Here is a 17538-nt window from a genome sequence, read left to right on the forward strand (position 1 = left end):
ATCACAGAAATGAGCTCACTGGCTTATTACACATGGTCACCATGTTTATGCTGACCTTTCAGCCTATTTACACAAAATCACTTGCCTATTTGTTCATCTTCTTGTTGTGTGAGGCTTCAAAATGTCTCAGCTCTTGGATGCTGTAGCTTGGCCAGGATGAAGGAATTCTTACCCTTCATTCCAGCAGCGAAGTTAGCCATTTGTTCCCAACATATCTCATCAAAATCAGATTAATCCACATTAAGGTAAGTTGAGAACAAAAATCTGAGAATTGTATAGCAGCGAGTCTTGCATCAGTGGAAGGCAAACTAGTGGAGTGGATTCTTAGCGACTGGATTTATGGGCATTTGGAGATGCCTTGTCTTATTGGAAATTGTCAGTGCGTCCTTGTGAGGGGCAGGTTGTGACTGCTGAGCACAGTTGACTTCTTCAAGGGGGTGACAAAGCATCTTGGTGAAAGTAGAGTAGTGAATGTGGTTTATATGGATTTTAGTAAGGTGTTTGACTCCATGGAGGACTCATCTGGAAAGTCATGAGGCATGGGGTTTGTAGAAATTTGGCAGCGTGGATTTGGAGCTGGCTTGCAAAGAAGGCAGGGAATGGTAGAGACCCTTCATCTAGTCCTGACGAAGGGTCTTGGCCTGAAACGTTGACTGTACTTCTCCCTGCATTCCACCAACATTTTGTGTGTGTTTTCCAGCATCTGCAGATTCCCTCGTGTTTGAGAGAATGGTAGAAGATGGTTTGTATTTGCCTGGAGATCTGTGACTAGTGGTGTGAAAAGTGTGAGTGAAACACTTTGAAAGATTGAACTTGAAGGTAGAGTAGAAGGTCGTTGGTAGGGTTGCCAGCACTGTGGAGGATATTAGGGACTTTGGTCGAAGGCCAGAGATGCCTTATCGTTGCTGTGCAAGTTAAGTAAGTGTGATGTGTTGGCCATCATTAGTCAAACTATTGAGTTCAAGAGCCATGAGCTCATGTTGTGGCTCCATACAACTGGTTAGACAGCGGTAGGAGAGTTGTGTTCATGTCAGGTCACCTCATTATAGGAAGGATGTGGGAGGGTGCAGAGGAGATCTCTGGATTAAAGAGCCTGTCTTATGAGGAAAGGTTGAAGGAGCTCAGGCTTTTCTCTTTAGAGTGGAGGAGGATGGGAGGTGACTTCATAGAGGTGTATAAGATGATAAGAGGCTTAGATAGATGAGACAGCCAGTGCCTTTGTCCTGGGGTGGCAGTGGTTAATACCAGAGTTCATTCTTTTAAGTGGAGTGAATGAAAGTTCAGGGGAGTTTTTTTCATGCAGTGTGGCAAATGCCTGGAATGCACTAATGGGGCTGCTGGTGCTAGAGGCAGATATGTTAAGAGACATTTAAGAGACCCAGACAGACAGATGGATGAAAGAAGAGTGGAAGGCAGTGGGATGTTTAGGAGGGAAGGGTTAGGTTGATCTTGGAATCATTTAAAAGGTAGCAGAACACAATGGGCCAAAAGGCCTGTACTGTGCCATATTGTTCTATGTTCAAGACAGTAGAAGTTATAATTTCCCTTTTGACCAAGTTACCCTCTTCAGTGGTGGTGCAAGTTATCCCCATCAATGCCTATCCATCCCTTTGTTACTTTAAATTAAACCATTGGAAGCTACCCAGGCGTTTGTTATGGTTTCTCGAATAATCCAAAAAACTTTTTTTTCATTCAGATCCAAGATCAGGATGTCCTTCGTAGGAACAGGAACTGGAAACTGAGCAATGTATTTTCAATGTAGTCTGAACATTGTTCTGTTCAGCTGCAGCAGTCTTTCTTTGCTTCTGTTGGCTTGTTAGGGTGAAATCTAACATCACATTAACCATTTCGATCATTCCACCTGTGAGGTAGTTTTTAATGACTTTATTCTCTAGATCCTTAATTGCCTTTGCTCATCTGCCTCCCCAGTGCATTATTATTACAGTTCACCCCACCTGCTGTCTACTGATTCCCATTTAGTTCCAGATGAATTTCTGAAAAGAAAGTGTTGTATGGCTGTTAGTTTAAAAAAAACCCAGATACAACTGGAAAAAGTGAGTAATCATTTTCTCAACAAATATATTACCAATCTACTTGTTACCCATTTCAACTTTCTCTGCCTCCCAAGTTCAGAAGTTTGTATCAGGTGTAAACCTTGGATTATTCCTTTCACTAGATGTATTCACACCATGATGGGGGGGGGGGGGGGGGGGCAACTGTGAGCAACAGTAAAAAATGCTCAAGAAGTAATGAAAAGCACAGATTATCTAAACATGGAATAAAAAAAAGAAAACATTGGGATAACTGCAGAACCTGTGGAGAGAGATGTCAATTTAACTTATCGCAACAATGTCTTACTGATGAAAGTTCATCAACTTGAAGCTGCAATTGTTTCTTGCTCTCCGGCATTTCCTGATTTTATTGTACTTGTTAAGAATCATCAGAAATGAGATTGCAGCCTCTACAGATCCAGTAGGGATTCAGTTCCTGCCACTGTCTGTAAGGTGTTTGTACGATTTCCCCGTGACTGGTTTCCTCCGCGTGCTCTGGTTTTCTCCCACATTCCGGAGGCATTTGTGTCAGGGTTGGTGAGTTGTGGCGGTGGAAGTGTGGCGACACTTGTGGGCTGCCCCCAGCACATCCTTGGACTGCGTTGGTCGTTGATGCAAACAACCCATTTCATTGTATGTTTCAATGTACATGTGACAAATAAATCTAATCTTTAGCCTTTAGTGGTTTAAAATAAAAGCAAAGAGACCTTTTACTGATGAATCTCAATGCTATACAGACTGAGCTGTTTTCACTCAGTGGATTTCATTTATTTGTTTGCATATTGAGATAAAGTGTGGCATTGGCTCTTTGAGCCACTTGGCTCAGCAATCACGAGGAGAACGTACAAACTCCTCCCAGGCAGCGTCAGGTGTTGTACCTGGGTCACCTGTACTGTTACTTGTTGCGTAAAGCACCGCGGCCCATGACCGCAGGGATACATTGCAGAAACAGGTCCTTCCAAACGAATGTTGTGGAAATTTCTTATTTGCTTATGCCACAATTCAAACCAAATTTAGCGATTACAGTGACCTGGAATGTGCGATGGGAATAGGAACGGTGCTTTCAACGGTTACCGTTGAAAAGAAGTTTGAGAGCAGCTTTTAGAATAAACATTATGCAGAGTGAAAAGCAGAAAATCAAAGGACGCTTTCAGAAATTCCCAGCTTTCCCACAGAGGGCTCCTTTGCGGTTCTTTGCCAATGAACTTCAAGGTGCTAACTGTGCTGTATTTACACATTATTCTACATGGCAAATGGTTGAAGAGGTTAGGATTATTATATTCAGGAATAAGTGAGTTTCTAATGTAGAAATTGCTATTAAACTTTATCTCCCATCCTGAAAAGTTTTTTTGAAAAACTTTGTTGAGGTCTTTTTTTGAAAAGACTAACTTTTCCCATCCTAACTTTGTTTTGTCTCTGCTTTAGGACTCTGTTAGTTACTCACTTGTATGTATACTTTGTATTAGTCATTCTTGCAATATATTTCTTTTGGGAAATCAAGAACCATGTGATCTTCAGATGAGGCATGGCTGTGGGGTGGTGACGCGGCTGCCATGATTATCGTGTTCATGTTTTTATGAGTTTACATTACGTGATGTTCAGAGTAATTGTTACTCCGCCCTTTCTCTAATTTTACTCTTTGGAGACCAGAGATGCTGAAGCAAAGATTTTTTTTAACTATCATATGCCTGAAAAGGATGGATGCTTGGTAATGCTGGATATGAGGTTTATTGTTTTTAAAATATGTCTCTGCTGAATGATATGGGTGAGCCTCTACTCTTGTTGACGATCACCACTCTCCCACTGTGTGATCAAGTGGGCCCACTTTATTTCAAATAAACATTCCTGTTTATCTACACGTGGGAAAAGAATTGCCTCAGAAATAGTACATTTTTGGGTTTATGCCCTATCTTCTATTCTTAGAGGAAATCCATGGCTAATTTATCTTTGTTACTAGTAGAAAAATTAGCCTTGGCACTGATACATTACCATAATTATCTTTCCATAGATTCAAAAGGAACAAATAAACTGTTTTGCCTTTGAAATGCAAGTCTTTTTCTATTTATTTTAATCTCCCACTTTCTCACTCTCCTTTCTGTTTTTCTTCCACCCCCTTCCCCCTCCTCCTTGCCCCCTGCCCTCCCCTCCCCCGGCTTCTCTCCCAACCCATACCCTCCACTAAAAAATCCCCCATCCACCCCCTCCACCCTTCCCCCTCCTCTCATCCATCCCCTCCACAAATCCCCCACTCTTTCCCACAGAACCCCCACTCTCTTTGTGCCTTGCATTGCATTTTATTGAAACAACAGCTTCTTGTATGTGCCACTTTGAACCAAGAGCAGATACCTTGTCCACGTAAGCCCCATTATCTCTGTCTGCTCCTGCCCCACTGAAATTGTGTCCTCATACCTCGACTCCTTCGATCACCCTTGGTTCAGACTTTTCCACCGACATCAAAACACTTAACATGTTCTCGACATCCTCATTAACATTCAATACCATGGCTCAAGCCTCCTCATTTTCACCATAGATGACCAGTCCCTATACACTTCTATCCCCTAAAGGCCTTAAAGCTCTCTGCTTTATTCTCAATAAAAGGACCAACCAATTTCCCTCCACCTCCTGCATCTGGCAGAGCTAGTCCTCACTCTCAACAATTTTTCCTTTGAGTCCTCCCACTTCCTCCAAACTCAAGGGATAGCCATGGGTGCCCACAGGGCTCCAGTGATGCCTGCCTTTTCTTTGCTAAGTAGAACAGTCCATGTTCCAAGCCTTCCCTGGAAATGCTCCCCAACTCTTCCTTGGTTACATTGACGACTACATTGGTGCTGCTTCATGCACCCATGCTGAGCTTGTCAAATTCGTCAACTTTGCCTCCAAGTTCCACCCTGCCCTTAAAGTCACTTGGTCCATCTCTGTCTCCATTTCTGTTGACTGACTGCTGACTGACATCTTTTTATAAACCTACCAATTCCCACACTTATCTTGACTGTACCTCTTCCCACCTTGTGTAAAAATGCTATTCCCTTCCTCCAGTATTGATGTTGCCCTCACCCGTATCCCCTCCATTTCCCGAACATCTGTGCTCACCCGATCTTCCTGTTGCATTAACAGTGATAGAGTTCCTCTTCTCACCTATCACGTCATGAGCCTCTGTATCCAACACATCATTCTCTGCAACTTCCACCATCTCCCAAGGGATTTTGCTGCCAAACATATCTTTTGTCCATACTCCCCTGCACTTTCCACAGGGATCACTCCCTCCGTAACTCCCTTATCCATTTGTCCCTCCCTACTAATCTCCCTCTCAGCACTTATCCCTGCAAGCGGCCAAAATGCTTCACCTGTCCATTCACCTCCTCCCTCACCTCCATTCAGGCCCCCGAACGATCCTTCCTGGAAAGGCAACACTTTACCTGCGAATCCCCTGGAGTTGTTTATTGTGTCCGGTGCTCCCGATCCGGCCTCATGTTGGTGAGACCCACCGTAAGTTGGGGGACTGTTTTGTTGAACACCTCTTTTCCATCTGTCAAAAGCGGAACTTCCGGGTAGCCAAACGCTTTAATTCCGATTCCCAATCCCGTTCCGGCATGTCAGTCCATCGCCTGCTCGTGTGCCATGGTGAGTCCACTCTCACCTTGTATTCTGTCAGCATAGCCTTCAACCTGATGGTATGAATACCAATTTCCCCAGGTAAAAAAAAATTCTCTCCCCTCCCCTCTTCTGTTCCCCACTTTGGTCCCCTTATCTCTCCTCATCTGCCTATCGCTACCCCCAACTCCGGGCCCTCTCCTCTTTCCCTTTCTCCTGTGGTCCACTCTCCTTTCCTGTCAGATTCCTTCTACTCCAGTCCATTATCTTTTCTCCCCACCTGGCTTCACTTATCAATTACCAGCTATCCTTCTTGCCCCCACCTTTTGATTCTGTTGTCTTCCTTCTTCCTTTCCAGTCTTGATGAAGGGTCTCTGCCCAAAATGCTGACTGTTCACTCTTTTCCATGGATGCTATCAGGCCTGCTGAGTTCCTCCAGCATTTTATGTGTGTTGTTTCGGATTTCCAGCAACGGCAGGCTTTCTTGTGTTTCTACTTTGTCAGCTGTTGCTCAGTTAATGGGCTGGAATGTTTTGTGCACTTTTGCTTATGAATTATTTGCAAAGTCAGTCCTAAATATCACTTATGTAGAGGCGTATTGACTGTGTTGTCAGCTCCAGAGCAAAGACTGGCTGGCAGTAAGTGTGGGATGCTGGATACCTGATAACTCAATTTGGATCTACCTCTGTGAGCCTACACAACCCAAGCAGTGTGCAGGATTGGAGCACTGTTGAGGATTCCTGAGCTGGACACTAAGAAGAACATTTTAATGGTTGCAAAATCTCACTGAATAGCGGAGACATTTTAAAACTGTTTCCCAGCTTTGGCAGGTCATTCCTCTAGCTTCGTCTTCTGATGGAGGAAATTCTGGGGCTGGAGTCTGCACGGTTCTGTGATGGGGAAAGTATCAGTGGTCTTCCGACTGAGGCCCCATCCCTGTCAACCTGTAATTTTAGAGGTCAGTTCATTGAGCCTTGTGCATCTTTCCTAGGTGAGGGTACAAGCAGTGGATGCTCAGTCTGGTCAGTGGATCACTTCCAGCTCTGTTTATCCCAATATCACAATAACGGTGCTGACCAGCATAATGAAACGCATTCAACTGAAAGCAAGCACACCCAGACAACCGTGAAGTTTCAGACATTTCAGAGAGTTTTCCTCCTCCTCCTCCACAGGTTGCTCTGTCTTGCTGATGAACTCTGCACTGAAGTAAATGTGGCTAACTGATGAGTCGGGAACAGTGTTTTTAAGAGAATGTGAAGCTTCAACACGTGATATTAATTCGTAAAAGAATGCCTTCACAATCCAATAAATAAAACATGGAGCTCCATCTTTCAGAATCTAATGTGCTGAAGATTTTATTTAAAGAGGACTGGAAACTATTTCTGTTGTCCTTTCTTCATCTATATAACTTCCCTGATTTTTCTTACACTTTTTTAAGAAGTCTAATTTATACTTTCTGGTTCATTCTGGTCAGTCTCAGAGTTCCACGTACCTGCAGAATGCCACCTGTTGCATGTTGAACTGCCTGTGTTTTAACCATGGAGCTATTGGGAATTCTGAGACGACTGCATAAGGATGCCGGAATGGAGCAAACCCAAAATTCTGGACTAGTCCTGGATGTCATTCCAACTGTGCTGTGACTGGGCTCCATGAGTTCAGTGGCAGAATGCCAACTTCCTGTAGTTTCCCAACAGTTATGCTGGGAAAGCTGCTCCCTGAACTTGGCATTGATTCAGCAATTCCATTCATTCAATAGACTGCAAGGGGGACATAAATTACAGGTAATTTACATTTTTTTGAATTAATTAAGTTGGAAGTGTTTAATTGCTTTGAAGAGTTTTCTGGGGCCTTTGAGTATTTTTTGTTTTACATTTCCCAGCATCTGAGATTTGACAGCTGATCAGTAGGGTTCAGCCGACTCTCAAGGGGCTTCTGTGAGTCGGGTTTGCTGAAGAAGGGTCCAGGCAAATTGGTTTAAGCTGTCATTTTTCAAGAACCTGCTGTAGAAAGATCCGCTCTGGATATATAGTAAGTGGGCCTCGTTCACAAGGTAGCGCTGGTTGTGGGTAGCTTGCTACTCTTTGGAAGCTCTGAATTGTTGTTCCTTGCTTCAGATCCTGTCCTTTCCCTTTTATTTTCACTAAGGAGGCTTCAGAAATGGATGAACTTGTAAACCAAACAACGAATATTGTGCTATAGTATAATCCCAAAATGTTTAATCAGTTTACCTTCATGCTAAGAATAATTCTACAATGCATTTTGTTTTTAATGACATGTAGGACACTGAATCTGAGGGTATGAGTTTCCTCCGAGAATGCTGGAAACACTCAGCAGGTCAGGCACAATCACTGGAAAACAAAACAAGATGTCCTTTCGGGTCAAAGGTTCTTCTGCTCCTCTTTCGACAGTTCCTTCCTGACCTGCTGAGTTTTTCTAACATTTTTTGTTTTTATTTCGGATTTCCAGCACCTGCAGGCTGTTGGTTTTCGAAAGTAAGTGAAGTATTGATTTGCCAGTGTGACAATCTGTTTATCAGGGTCCAAAGTAGATGCTTATTCTGTAATCATAGCAATTGATGTTGTAACTTCATGTCTACAAAAGCATACCTTTGTGTCCGCTTTTTGACTAGATAATGTATCATAGCAAACTTGATATTAGAGTTGTTTGGTTGAGAATAGGCATGCAGAAGATTTTAAAGAAGATAAAAGGAGAGTTTCCAAATATACAGGAAGGATAAGCAAACCACTTTCAGAACATCTGTAGTATTCAGGCCAAGTTACACTTGTTGGCTAGTTGGACAGGGGAAAACGTTTGCAAGCCTGATACCAGACTTCCGAAATAGACACACTAATCTGAGCTCTGTCAAAGGTGGAGATGAACAACGTTCAGGGAGGCTCAAAGGAATTTCTGTCTCGTGGGATTCTCTGCCCTGTGGCATTTTAAGTTTGTGTTGGAACTTTGGAGATGGTGTTGGGAAGCCTGAGTCTGTGTATCAGAAACACACACAAGTCCCATGAAAGAGGTAGGAAAAGCACATCCTCAAACATTAATGTATTCATCAGCCACTTCTTGCTCTTTGCTGTTGATGAGTCTGGGATCCCAATATTGACCTCAGAAGACACAAATAGAAACAAATCATCCTTAGTCTTAAGAGACTCCTAAATAGAGATGTCTGCTTGGGTGAGTAATCTACTTTACTGCAGGCTTTTTGTCTGTTCCACTGCTTTTCTCAATGCACTTCAAAGATAACTGGACTGATGTCTCTTTAAGCTGATATCTGCAGTGAAACTTGTGTCTGGGACACTTGTTTGGCTGTGTTGGATAGGTCATGATGCTTGTCCAACAGTGGTGCTGTTAGGTGTTTGAAAGGGCCTTGAGCTGACCAAGCAATCAGAAGAACATGCAGATGTTGTTAGCCTCATAAATAGCTTTAGTCAACGGAGGAATCCGGGAGTGTGTTCACTAGTATAATCTCTCATTATCTCCCTCATCAGGATCGTTTTGTAATGCAGGAGTCTCATGATCTGACTTCATTTCCCTATGAGTTATACATGACAGAGGTGGTTCAAGACTTCTGTGTAGCATTTAACTCCAAAGATCCCATACCTTTGCCTTGTTCACATGCTCTCTCAGCTTTTGTAGTAGCTGTGTGTGAAATCAAGATCGTCAGGCCACATATGAATCTAAAGCAGATGATGTGTCTAGATTTGGATCAAAGGTTGGCAAAAGTTGCAAGGTAGCTGTGACCTTATCCTCTGCAACCTGACTTAAACAGATTGTTAATCATAAAATTGTCTGTTAATTGACAAGACAAAGGGCTGATTGAAATTTATGTGGGTCAGTGAACAGTAGAGATGAAGGCTGTTTAAAACTTTCAAACTTTCTGAGGTTCTCATAGTCCTTTTTCTCTTTAAATATTGATGTTCCTATCTTCCAAGGGCAGTATTTTTATATATGGTTACCTGCCCTCAATTTCTCCTGAGGTCTGCATATTTGTTGAAATTAAGGGGGAAAATCTGTAGATAATAACTGAGGCCCTAATGTTGATCTTGTTCAGGCAAATTTTTACCACTGAATACTCACTGTGCTTACTGACTATAAATTTCTTTGATTCTCTGAAACTGTTTCTTAAGTGACTGAATATTCCCAGGATTTTTGTTGATAGGATAATGCATAATGTTGCTGTTCCATCCCAATTTTTGTTCTCTATATGAGGAGTGTTGACCTGTGATTTGTTGCACTAATCTTATTTTTGTTACACTAATCTTATTATTGCCTCATATTTCTGAACTGTGGCTAGACATCCTGATTTTTTTCTATTTACATTATTTTTGCTCTTGAAATCTTCCCAACAACTTTTTGTTAGATTTTTAAAAAGGTCTTCTCTACTTTAAACAAAATTTTAGCTCATTGGCATCTGAAACTCTCCAATCAGGACAGATGTGCAGCCAAGTCAAAGTGTGCTTTTGGCTGCTTGTTATACTAGCTTGTTCTTAGAAAATGCACCTTGGTATTTTGATGTTGCTACTTGTGCTTTCTCAATCCTCTGAGGCCCTTAAAACCAAATCACAGAGCGATTCAGTACAGGAGGAGGAGATTTGTCTCTTGAAGCTTCTTTGAAAGAGCTAACTGTTGTCCTGGTTCTCTCTCTGTCTTGAGTATTTTCTCCCTCAATCAATTCCCTTTGAAAGTTACTATTTAATCTTTCCAAAGATATTTTTTATTGATTGTTTGGTATTTATGTAAATGTATGCATGTAAACATTTAGTCCGTATCCTGAAATCATAGAAATACAGGTGTCATTTAATTTAATTTATGAAGCCAGCTACAGTTGTGTTTTTAATTGATTAATTACCTTGAAATTGTGGGTCTCTCAGTTAATCCAGGAAAGAGACATTGGCCAATTAGATGCAGTACTTTTGGCAAGAGGGTGAACCTCTGTAATACAAGAGCAACTACCTCCAATGGAGACAGCCCTTTGATCCAAAGATGACACTTCATTTTCTGTAGTTTATCTGGATTTTCAGTTTGGACTGAGATTTCAACTTGATCTTGGTTTTCCCTTGTGCCACATTTGTCTCCATTCTCTGCCATTTCCTCTATCTCCAATGTATTTCCATAATCAGTCATATGTTCCCAGACCTCCCCAATCCAGCATTGTCGGTTTACTCCATGTGATGGAGTCCTCGTCTTCAAGTCATTTCCCTCTCATGAAACAACTTCAGCAAAAGTGGCACTTTCTCTTTTACTTCCTTTCTTCCCACTGATCAATACCCCAGATAATTTCTAAGCTGAAATAGCAGTTTTATTGTACTTTTGGTTTATCAGAATAACCATGTAGTCTTCTGAATTGGAGAGATTGGATGACTCATGTGGAATTCCTCCATTCGATAGTTGATGTGGACCTGAGCACGTTGTTTTAAAATTTTAAAATTCCTGCTATGACCCCTCTGCCTTTGGTCTCGCACACAAATGAAGCTTAACATCACATACCTTGATTAAGATCAATACAGCGTTAGAAACTTTAACAATTGACTGTAACCATTAGCCTTCAGTTTTATTTTGCTGCTGTTGATTTAATCCATTTTGTTTCTTTACGTATTCCATGAGCATCTCTTTTTATTTTGTGTTACTGTTGTGTTTGATAATTAATAATTTCTCCTACCTTCAATTCTGTTGCAGAATGACCCTTACAGTCATTTCTCAACTTACAGCCTTTCTTGGAGCAAACAGCATGAAATAGACCCTTCAACCCGCTGACTCCATTGATCAGTGTGTACCTGTTTACACTAATACTATTTTATCATCCACACACCCCCAGCAACAGTTTCTACCATTTACCTACACACCAGGAATGATTTACACTGGCCAGTTAACCTCCTAACCCTCATGTACAAAATAAATTGAGTATCAAAGTACATATATGTCACCACATACTACCCTGTGATTCATTTTCTTGCAGGCATTCACAGTAACTACAATAGAATTAATAGAACACACACACACACACTGACACTCACACACTCACACGCACGCAAAAACAGACAAGCAACCAATGTACCAAGGGCGACAAACTGTGCAAATATGCAAGGAGAAAAAAACCCCAAAATGATTATAATAAATAAGCATTGATAACCTGAATTGTTGAGACCCTACATAAGGTGTGGAAATTGTTCTATGTTTGGTTGAGTGGTGAAGTTATCCCCTCTGGTTCAAGAGCCTGATGATTGAGGGGAAATGGCTGTTCCTGAACCTGTGTGGTAGACCTGAGGCTTCTTTCCTTTCTTCCTGATGGCAGCAGTGTTATGTCCGCAGCTCCCTCCTTTGTGAGAATCGCAAGAGCACTAGTTGAGGGGGGTTCAGTAGACCCAGGAAGTGGGAGAGAGAGAGACGTGCCGAATACCGCGTTCCACCGGGATGCAAAACAAGGCGACATTGACTATTGTCTCATGGAGACCACGTGCAAGCCCTCGGGCGAAGTGGGCTGGTTGAGAGAGAGATTGCATCATCCCAACCTGATTGACACCTGCGATCCCGTGAGGAAGTATAAAGGAGGGTCTGGGGGGGACAACCCGTTCAGACGCACCAAGAAGACACGATAGCGATCCCGTCGTAGCGGGAAGCCATTTTGAAGGAAGCCACGTGCGTTAGATTCCAGGCCTGGAATCTGTGACTGGAATCACGGAAATCGCTTTTAACTAACATCGGGGGGAGCCCACTCCCCTGATTCAACAGATTTGCTTCATAAAGACCCGGGCAAGTTTTCCTTTTCTCACCAATCTCTCTCTCTCTCTCCAACACGTGAAACCCAGTGATTCCCAAAAGGCTGAAGCCTGCAGACTTCTAAGTGACTTTTATATTTCCAACGGACAATATATTATCCCCTAGACAACAGTAGAGCTTATTTCTTAATGATGATTATTACTATACCCGCGCTGTAGATTGAGTATTGACAACGTTTATTATCTGAATGTTTGTATTAACCTTACTTTTGTGCCCCTTTATAAATAAAAACGTTTGAAAATAGTGCCATCAGACTTCAACGGACCTCTCTATCTTTGCTGGTAAGTGATCCAGTTACGGGATACGTAACAGCAGCGAGAAGAGAGTATGGATTGGATGATAGCTGTCCATGATGATGCGGTTTTCCTGTGACAGCACTCTGTGTAGATGTGCTCAGTGGTGGGGAGGGCTTTGCCCATGATGGACTGGGATGTATCCAGTACTTCTTGTAGGCTTTTCCCTTCATGCTCATTGGTGTTTCCTTACCAAGCTGCATATCAGGAAATGTAGAGGAGGTTTGACCCAACAGCAGAGCAGTGGAGACCATTCAACGAGCCACAAAGCAAGTGAGAACAGATGCTAAATAGCACTGACAACAAGCTAACTGGAGGTTTGGAGCAACTGGTTGAAATTGACTATTTCAATGGGTGAGGGTTTAAATAGGCTGCAGGTGATGAGTTGGAAAGGAAGGGCAGGTGGCTCCTCGGTGAAGACTGGGAGATGCCTGCCTGTGCAGGCCTGACAGGATCCCTGCCCCCTCTCCCCATGTGGCAGGTGGTCATCAGCTAGCATCCCGGGAGGATCTGGGTGAGTCTGGTGGAGCTCCTTGATGAACGATTGATCCAAGACAGGACCTCCACTGTTGGCTTCTTAATAACGTTATTCTGTCCGACAGGGCCCTGGTCTACCTGAATGCTTGGAAGAGGGCATGGAGTGCCATCCTAGATACCAACCACACCTACTACTGCCAGCCCAATCGTAAGCCGCACTCATCCAATCAGCATGAATGGCTTCTAAGGGTAAAATACCTATGGCAGGGAAGGTGTGGAAATGTGGGACAGCTCAGCCCAGAGCAGATAAATCTTCCATGTGGAAGGGTTAGAGGCAGCGAAGCATCGCAGAAACTTTTCCCCTTGCTGATCGCCTCCTTCTGCCTGACTGTTGGTCTGTCGATGATAGCCAGAGGACAAACTCACTGAGGGGTGGAGGAGGGACCAGAAGGCTTATCAGAAGCAGGAGACGAACTGTGGGCCCCAGTTGGACAACATTCTGAGGGAAGCTGTGTTGGCGAACTACATGTTGGAGAACCAAGACTGCCATCTCGATGGCAATGAGGACCTCTTTGGAGAACCAGTCCACGACTGTCATGATCACCACGGCCCCATCAGGAGGTGGTAAACCTGTGATGAAATACCTGATGATGCGTGACCACAGGCATCGAGGGACCAGTAAGGGCCGTAGGAGCCCAGACAGCTGCTGGACGGAGGAATTTGACTGGGCATGTTGAGGGCAGGCAGCAATGAACTGATGTACCTCTGAAGTCATAGTGGGCACCAGAACCGGCATGGCAGGAAATCCAGAGTGCCATGCACCTGGATGGCTGGAGGGAAAGGGGTGAGGAGTAGCCTCGCTGGAGTCCGTCAGAGCGCGTGGCTGCCAGCAGGTACACGTGGTTGTCAGGTGTGTCAGTCAGAACAGGCTCATGCTGTAGGTCCTGGCAGATCTGACTTGCGAGGTCCCGGATGATCGGGGTGAGGATCTGGTGGGGGGATGGAATGATGGGCTGCGAAGTCTATCTCTGCTTCGTTTTGAAGCTGGGTTGGTAGGAGATTAAGTTGAATTGCTCGAAGATGAGGGCCCAGTGAGCCTAAAGTGGGTTGAGCTGGCAGGACTGTTGTGTGGATATGAGGTTTCAGTGGTCAGTCCAGATCAGGAAGGGTTTGAATGGAGCGCTCGTGAAGGGTCTCTTGAGCTGCACAAAATCGTGGTCTACGGCAGCAGAGCACGTTCTCGGTGAGGGGAGCAGCAATTTGGCTGTAGTTTCTGATGAAAAGGTGGTAGAAATTGGAGAAGCCCGTGAAGCTACTTGAGGGTGTACAGTTCAATGATGGCACACACTATCTGTGGTCCATGGTTGTGCCTTTGTGTGAAAGGATGTACCTGGGAAGGATGATCCATTTGTGCAACTGGCATTTCTCTGACTTGCAGTACATTTAGTTTTTGTGGAGATGTGGTCTTTGGAAAAGATGAGGATGTTGATGAGAAAGATGAATACATACGTATGTAACATGTCTCAGAGGATCTCATTAATGAGGGCTTGGAAAACAGCATCACCAGGTATTTGCAGTGGCCAGTGGATGTTGTGAACTGTGTCTTCCAATCATACTCACTGCCAGATGCAGATCAGGTTGTGGACGTTCTATAGATCTACTTTGAGGATCTGGGCCCCATGAAGTGTTTTGAATACGCTATCCATCAAGGGGAGAGGACAGTTGTTCTTAATGGTGATCTTGTTGAGTCCATGAAGGGACGGAGAACCCCATCTTTTTGAGAAAGAAGAATCCTTCACTGGCTGGGGACTGGGATAGTCCAATGAAGCCGTGCCGCAGCACTTTGGTGATGTAGTTGTTCATGACTTGGGTCTCAGAAGGGGAGAGGGAGGACGGACAACCTCAGGGAGGGGTGGTGCCTGGGAGTGGGTTGCTCTCGCAGTCGTGTGGTCTTTGAGGTGGCAGAGTCCAGATTTCCGGGGCAGTGAGGAGTTTGGTGAGGTTGAGGGTTTTCTCCATCTCCATGGATTTGCGGGGTGAAGTCCATGACAGAAAGTCGCTGCTGGGCTGGAGTCCACCAGAGCCTCCTACGCGTATAGAGCCATTGGGGTGTGGAAGAGGATAGAGAGTGATGCTGGAACGAGAGGCTGTGGGGAGCGTACCGGATTGAAGGCCCCCTTGCCTCTGCCTGGTCGTGCCGTTTCATTTTGATCGGTGATCCACCGTAAGTGCACAAGTTGTTTCTGCACTGGGGCTCATGCAGGCTGGGGAAGTTGAGGGGTGGGGGGGGGGTGGATGTAGCTCTCCCTAACTGCACGAGTTCTGGAGACATTGTTAATGAGGGTCCTGCAGCTGGAAATGGAACTGGGGTTCTGGCTGGTGATCTGGAGGACCGGCCCAATATAGAGGGGCCAGAGTGATGAGGCTTTTGAGGTCGGTGGGCATCTTCCAGCTGGACAGCTTGTCTTTCAAGTGCTCCGAGAGGCCGTGATGGTAATGGGGTGGCAGCACTTAAGCTTTTTAGCCACTCTCCACTGCAAGGCTCCTGAACTCCACAGTGTAATCCAGCACTGAGCATGAGCCTTGATGCAGGTGAAGTGTCTGATCTGCTGCCTCCCTTTCACTTCCTGGATGGTTGAAAACCTGGCGCATTTCAGCAGTGAAAACCCCATATCTGTTGCAAATGGGGGTGTTAGTGTCATGGTTAGCAGCAGCCCAGGTCAGAGCTTGCTCAGTTAAGAGAGAGTTGAGAAGGCAACCGCGTCTCTGTAGAAGATAGAGATGGCTGGGGCTCGAAGTGTAGGATGCACCTGGATAGGAAGATGAGACACCAGCTTGGGGATCCCTCGTAGCGTTAGGACACCAGACTCTAGGGCTCCAAGGGAGGAGGCTGACTGGTGTGGGGTTTCTGTGTTGAGACGGAGAGTTGGTTGAGAGTGACGAGCAGACGGTGGTTGTTTTTCATGCTGTTTCTAGATTGTGTGCTCAGGTCGATGGACGACTTCCTTTTGGCAAGCAAACTTCGCTGAGTCATTCGAGGCCTCACTCATCCTGTCAGGAAATGTAGAGGAGGCTGACCCAAATGCAGAGAAGTGGAGACAATACAGCGATGTACTTTAATAGTAGACTGCAAAAATAACTAGCCATGAGGGGCAATGAAACAAGAGAGAATAAATACTACTGACCACAGGCAACAAGGTAACCGAAGGCTAGGAGCAACTAGTTGATGGTGGCCAGTTCGACTGGTGCACAAGGACTGTGGGTGGGAGCTAGGTTTAAATAGGCTGCAGATGAGGAGTTGGAAACAAGTGGCAGGTGACTCCTGTTAGTTAGTCGGGTGGAGATATTGAAGGTGCCTGCCTTTGCTGGCCTGGCACCGTGATGCATCCAGCTAGTGTACTCTACCATGAATCTATAGAAGATTGCCAGAATTTTAGATGACTTGTCGAATCTTTGCAAACTTCTAAGAAGGTAGAGGGTCTTTTGTGCCTTCTTTGTAATGGCAGGTATGTGCTGGATCCAGGACAGATCCTGGGACCTCTGAAATGATAACTCTGAGGAATTTAAAGTTGCTGACCCTGTCCACCCCTGATCCCTTGATGACTGGCTCATGGCCCTCCGATTTCCTCCTCCTATTGTCAATAATTAGCTCTTTGGTTTTGCTGACATTAGGTGAGAGGTGGTTGTCGCATTACCATTCTGCCAGATTCTCAATCTCCCTCTGAAATGCTGATTCATCACCACCTTTGATTTGGCTGACAACAGTGGTGTCATCTGCAAAGTTAAATATGGCCTTGGAGCATGTACTTAGCCTCACAGTCATGGGTATAAAGTGAGTACAGCAGGGATATGTGCACTCCACTGGAGATGGTGGAGATTAAGGAGGAGATGTTGCCAGTCAGAACTGACTGGGGTCTGCAAGTGAGCAAATTGCACAAGGAGATATTGAGGCCTAGGTCTTGGAGCTTATTGATTCGTTTTGAGGGGATGATGGTGTTGAATGCACACCTGTAGTCAATGAAGGGTTGAGCAAAGAGCCAATGAAATGGTGTCCGCTTTGGACCCCAGTTGTGATGGTAGGCAAATTGGAGCGAATCCAAATCAGTGCTCAGGCAGGACTTAATAAGTTTCATTACCAACCTCTCAAAGCACTTCATCACAATGGATGTAAGCGCTACTGGATGATGGTCATTGGTAGAGGTAATGCCAATCTTCTTGGGCACCACTATAGTTGAACCACATCCTTGGGAAGTGGGAGGAAACTAGAACATCTGTGGGAAGATTCTGTAGCCACTATAGCAGCTATCCCTTCCTCCTGAAGTTGCAGTTCCAATAGGGAATCT

The 17538-nt window shown here is 44.5% G+C and overlaps 2 protein-coding genes across 5 annotated transcripts in view; one reads left to right on the forward strand and one right to left on the reverse strand.

Annotated features, from left to right (window-relative positions):
* The window catches only part of LOC132397674 (uncharacterized), a 42914-nt gene extending 28944 nt beyond the window's left edge, over window positions 1–13970 (reverse strand). Inside the window, exon 1 of the mRNA XM_059976442.1 lies at window positions 13671–13970. Within this exon, the coding sequence (XP_059832425.1) occupies window positions 13671–13970 (300 nt within the window). The remainder of the gene's footprint in view (window positions 1–13670) is intronic.
* znf800a (zinc finger protein 800a) overlaps window positions 1–17538 on the forward strand; it is a 137907-nt gene that overhangs the window by 27651 nt on the left and 92718 nt on the right. The window contains exon 1 of one of the 4 annotated variants that reach the window (XM_059977892.1): window positions 7320–7423. The exons of the other annotated variants lie outside the window; for them this stretch is intronic. The gene's annotated coding sequence lies outside the window, so the exon portion shown is untranslated. Of the gene's footprint in view, window positions 1–7319; window positions 7424–17538 lie in introns of those variants that run through there. 4 annotated transcript variants of the gene reach the window in all.

This window comes from Hypanus sabinus, chromosome 8, assembly GCF_030144855.1.
Source record: "Hypanus sabinus isolate sHypSab1 chromosome 8, sHypSab1.hap1, whole genome shotgun sequence".
In the NCBI taxonomy this organism is placed as follows: domain Eukaryota; kingdom Metazoa; phylum Chordata; class Chondrichthyes; order Myliobatiformes; family Dasyatidae; genus Hypanus; species Hypanus sabinus.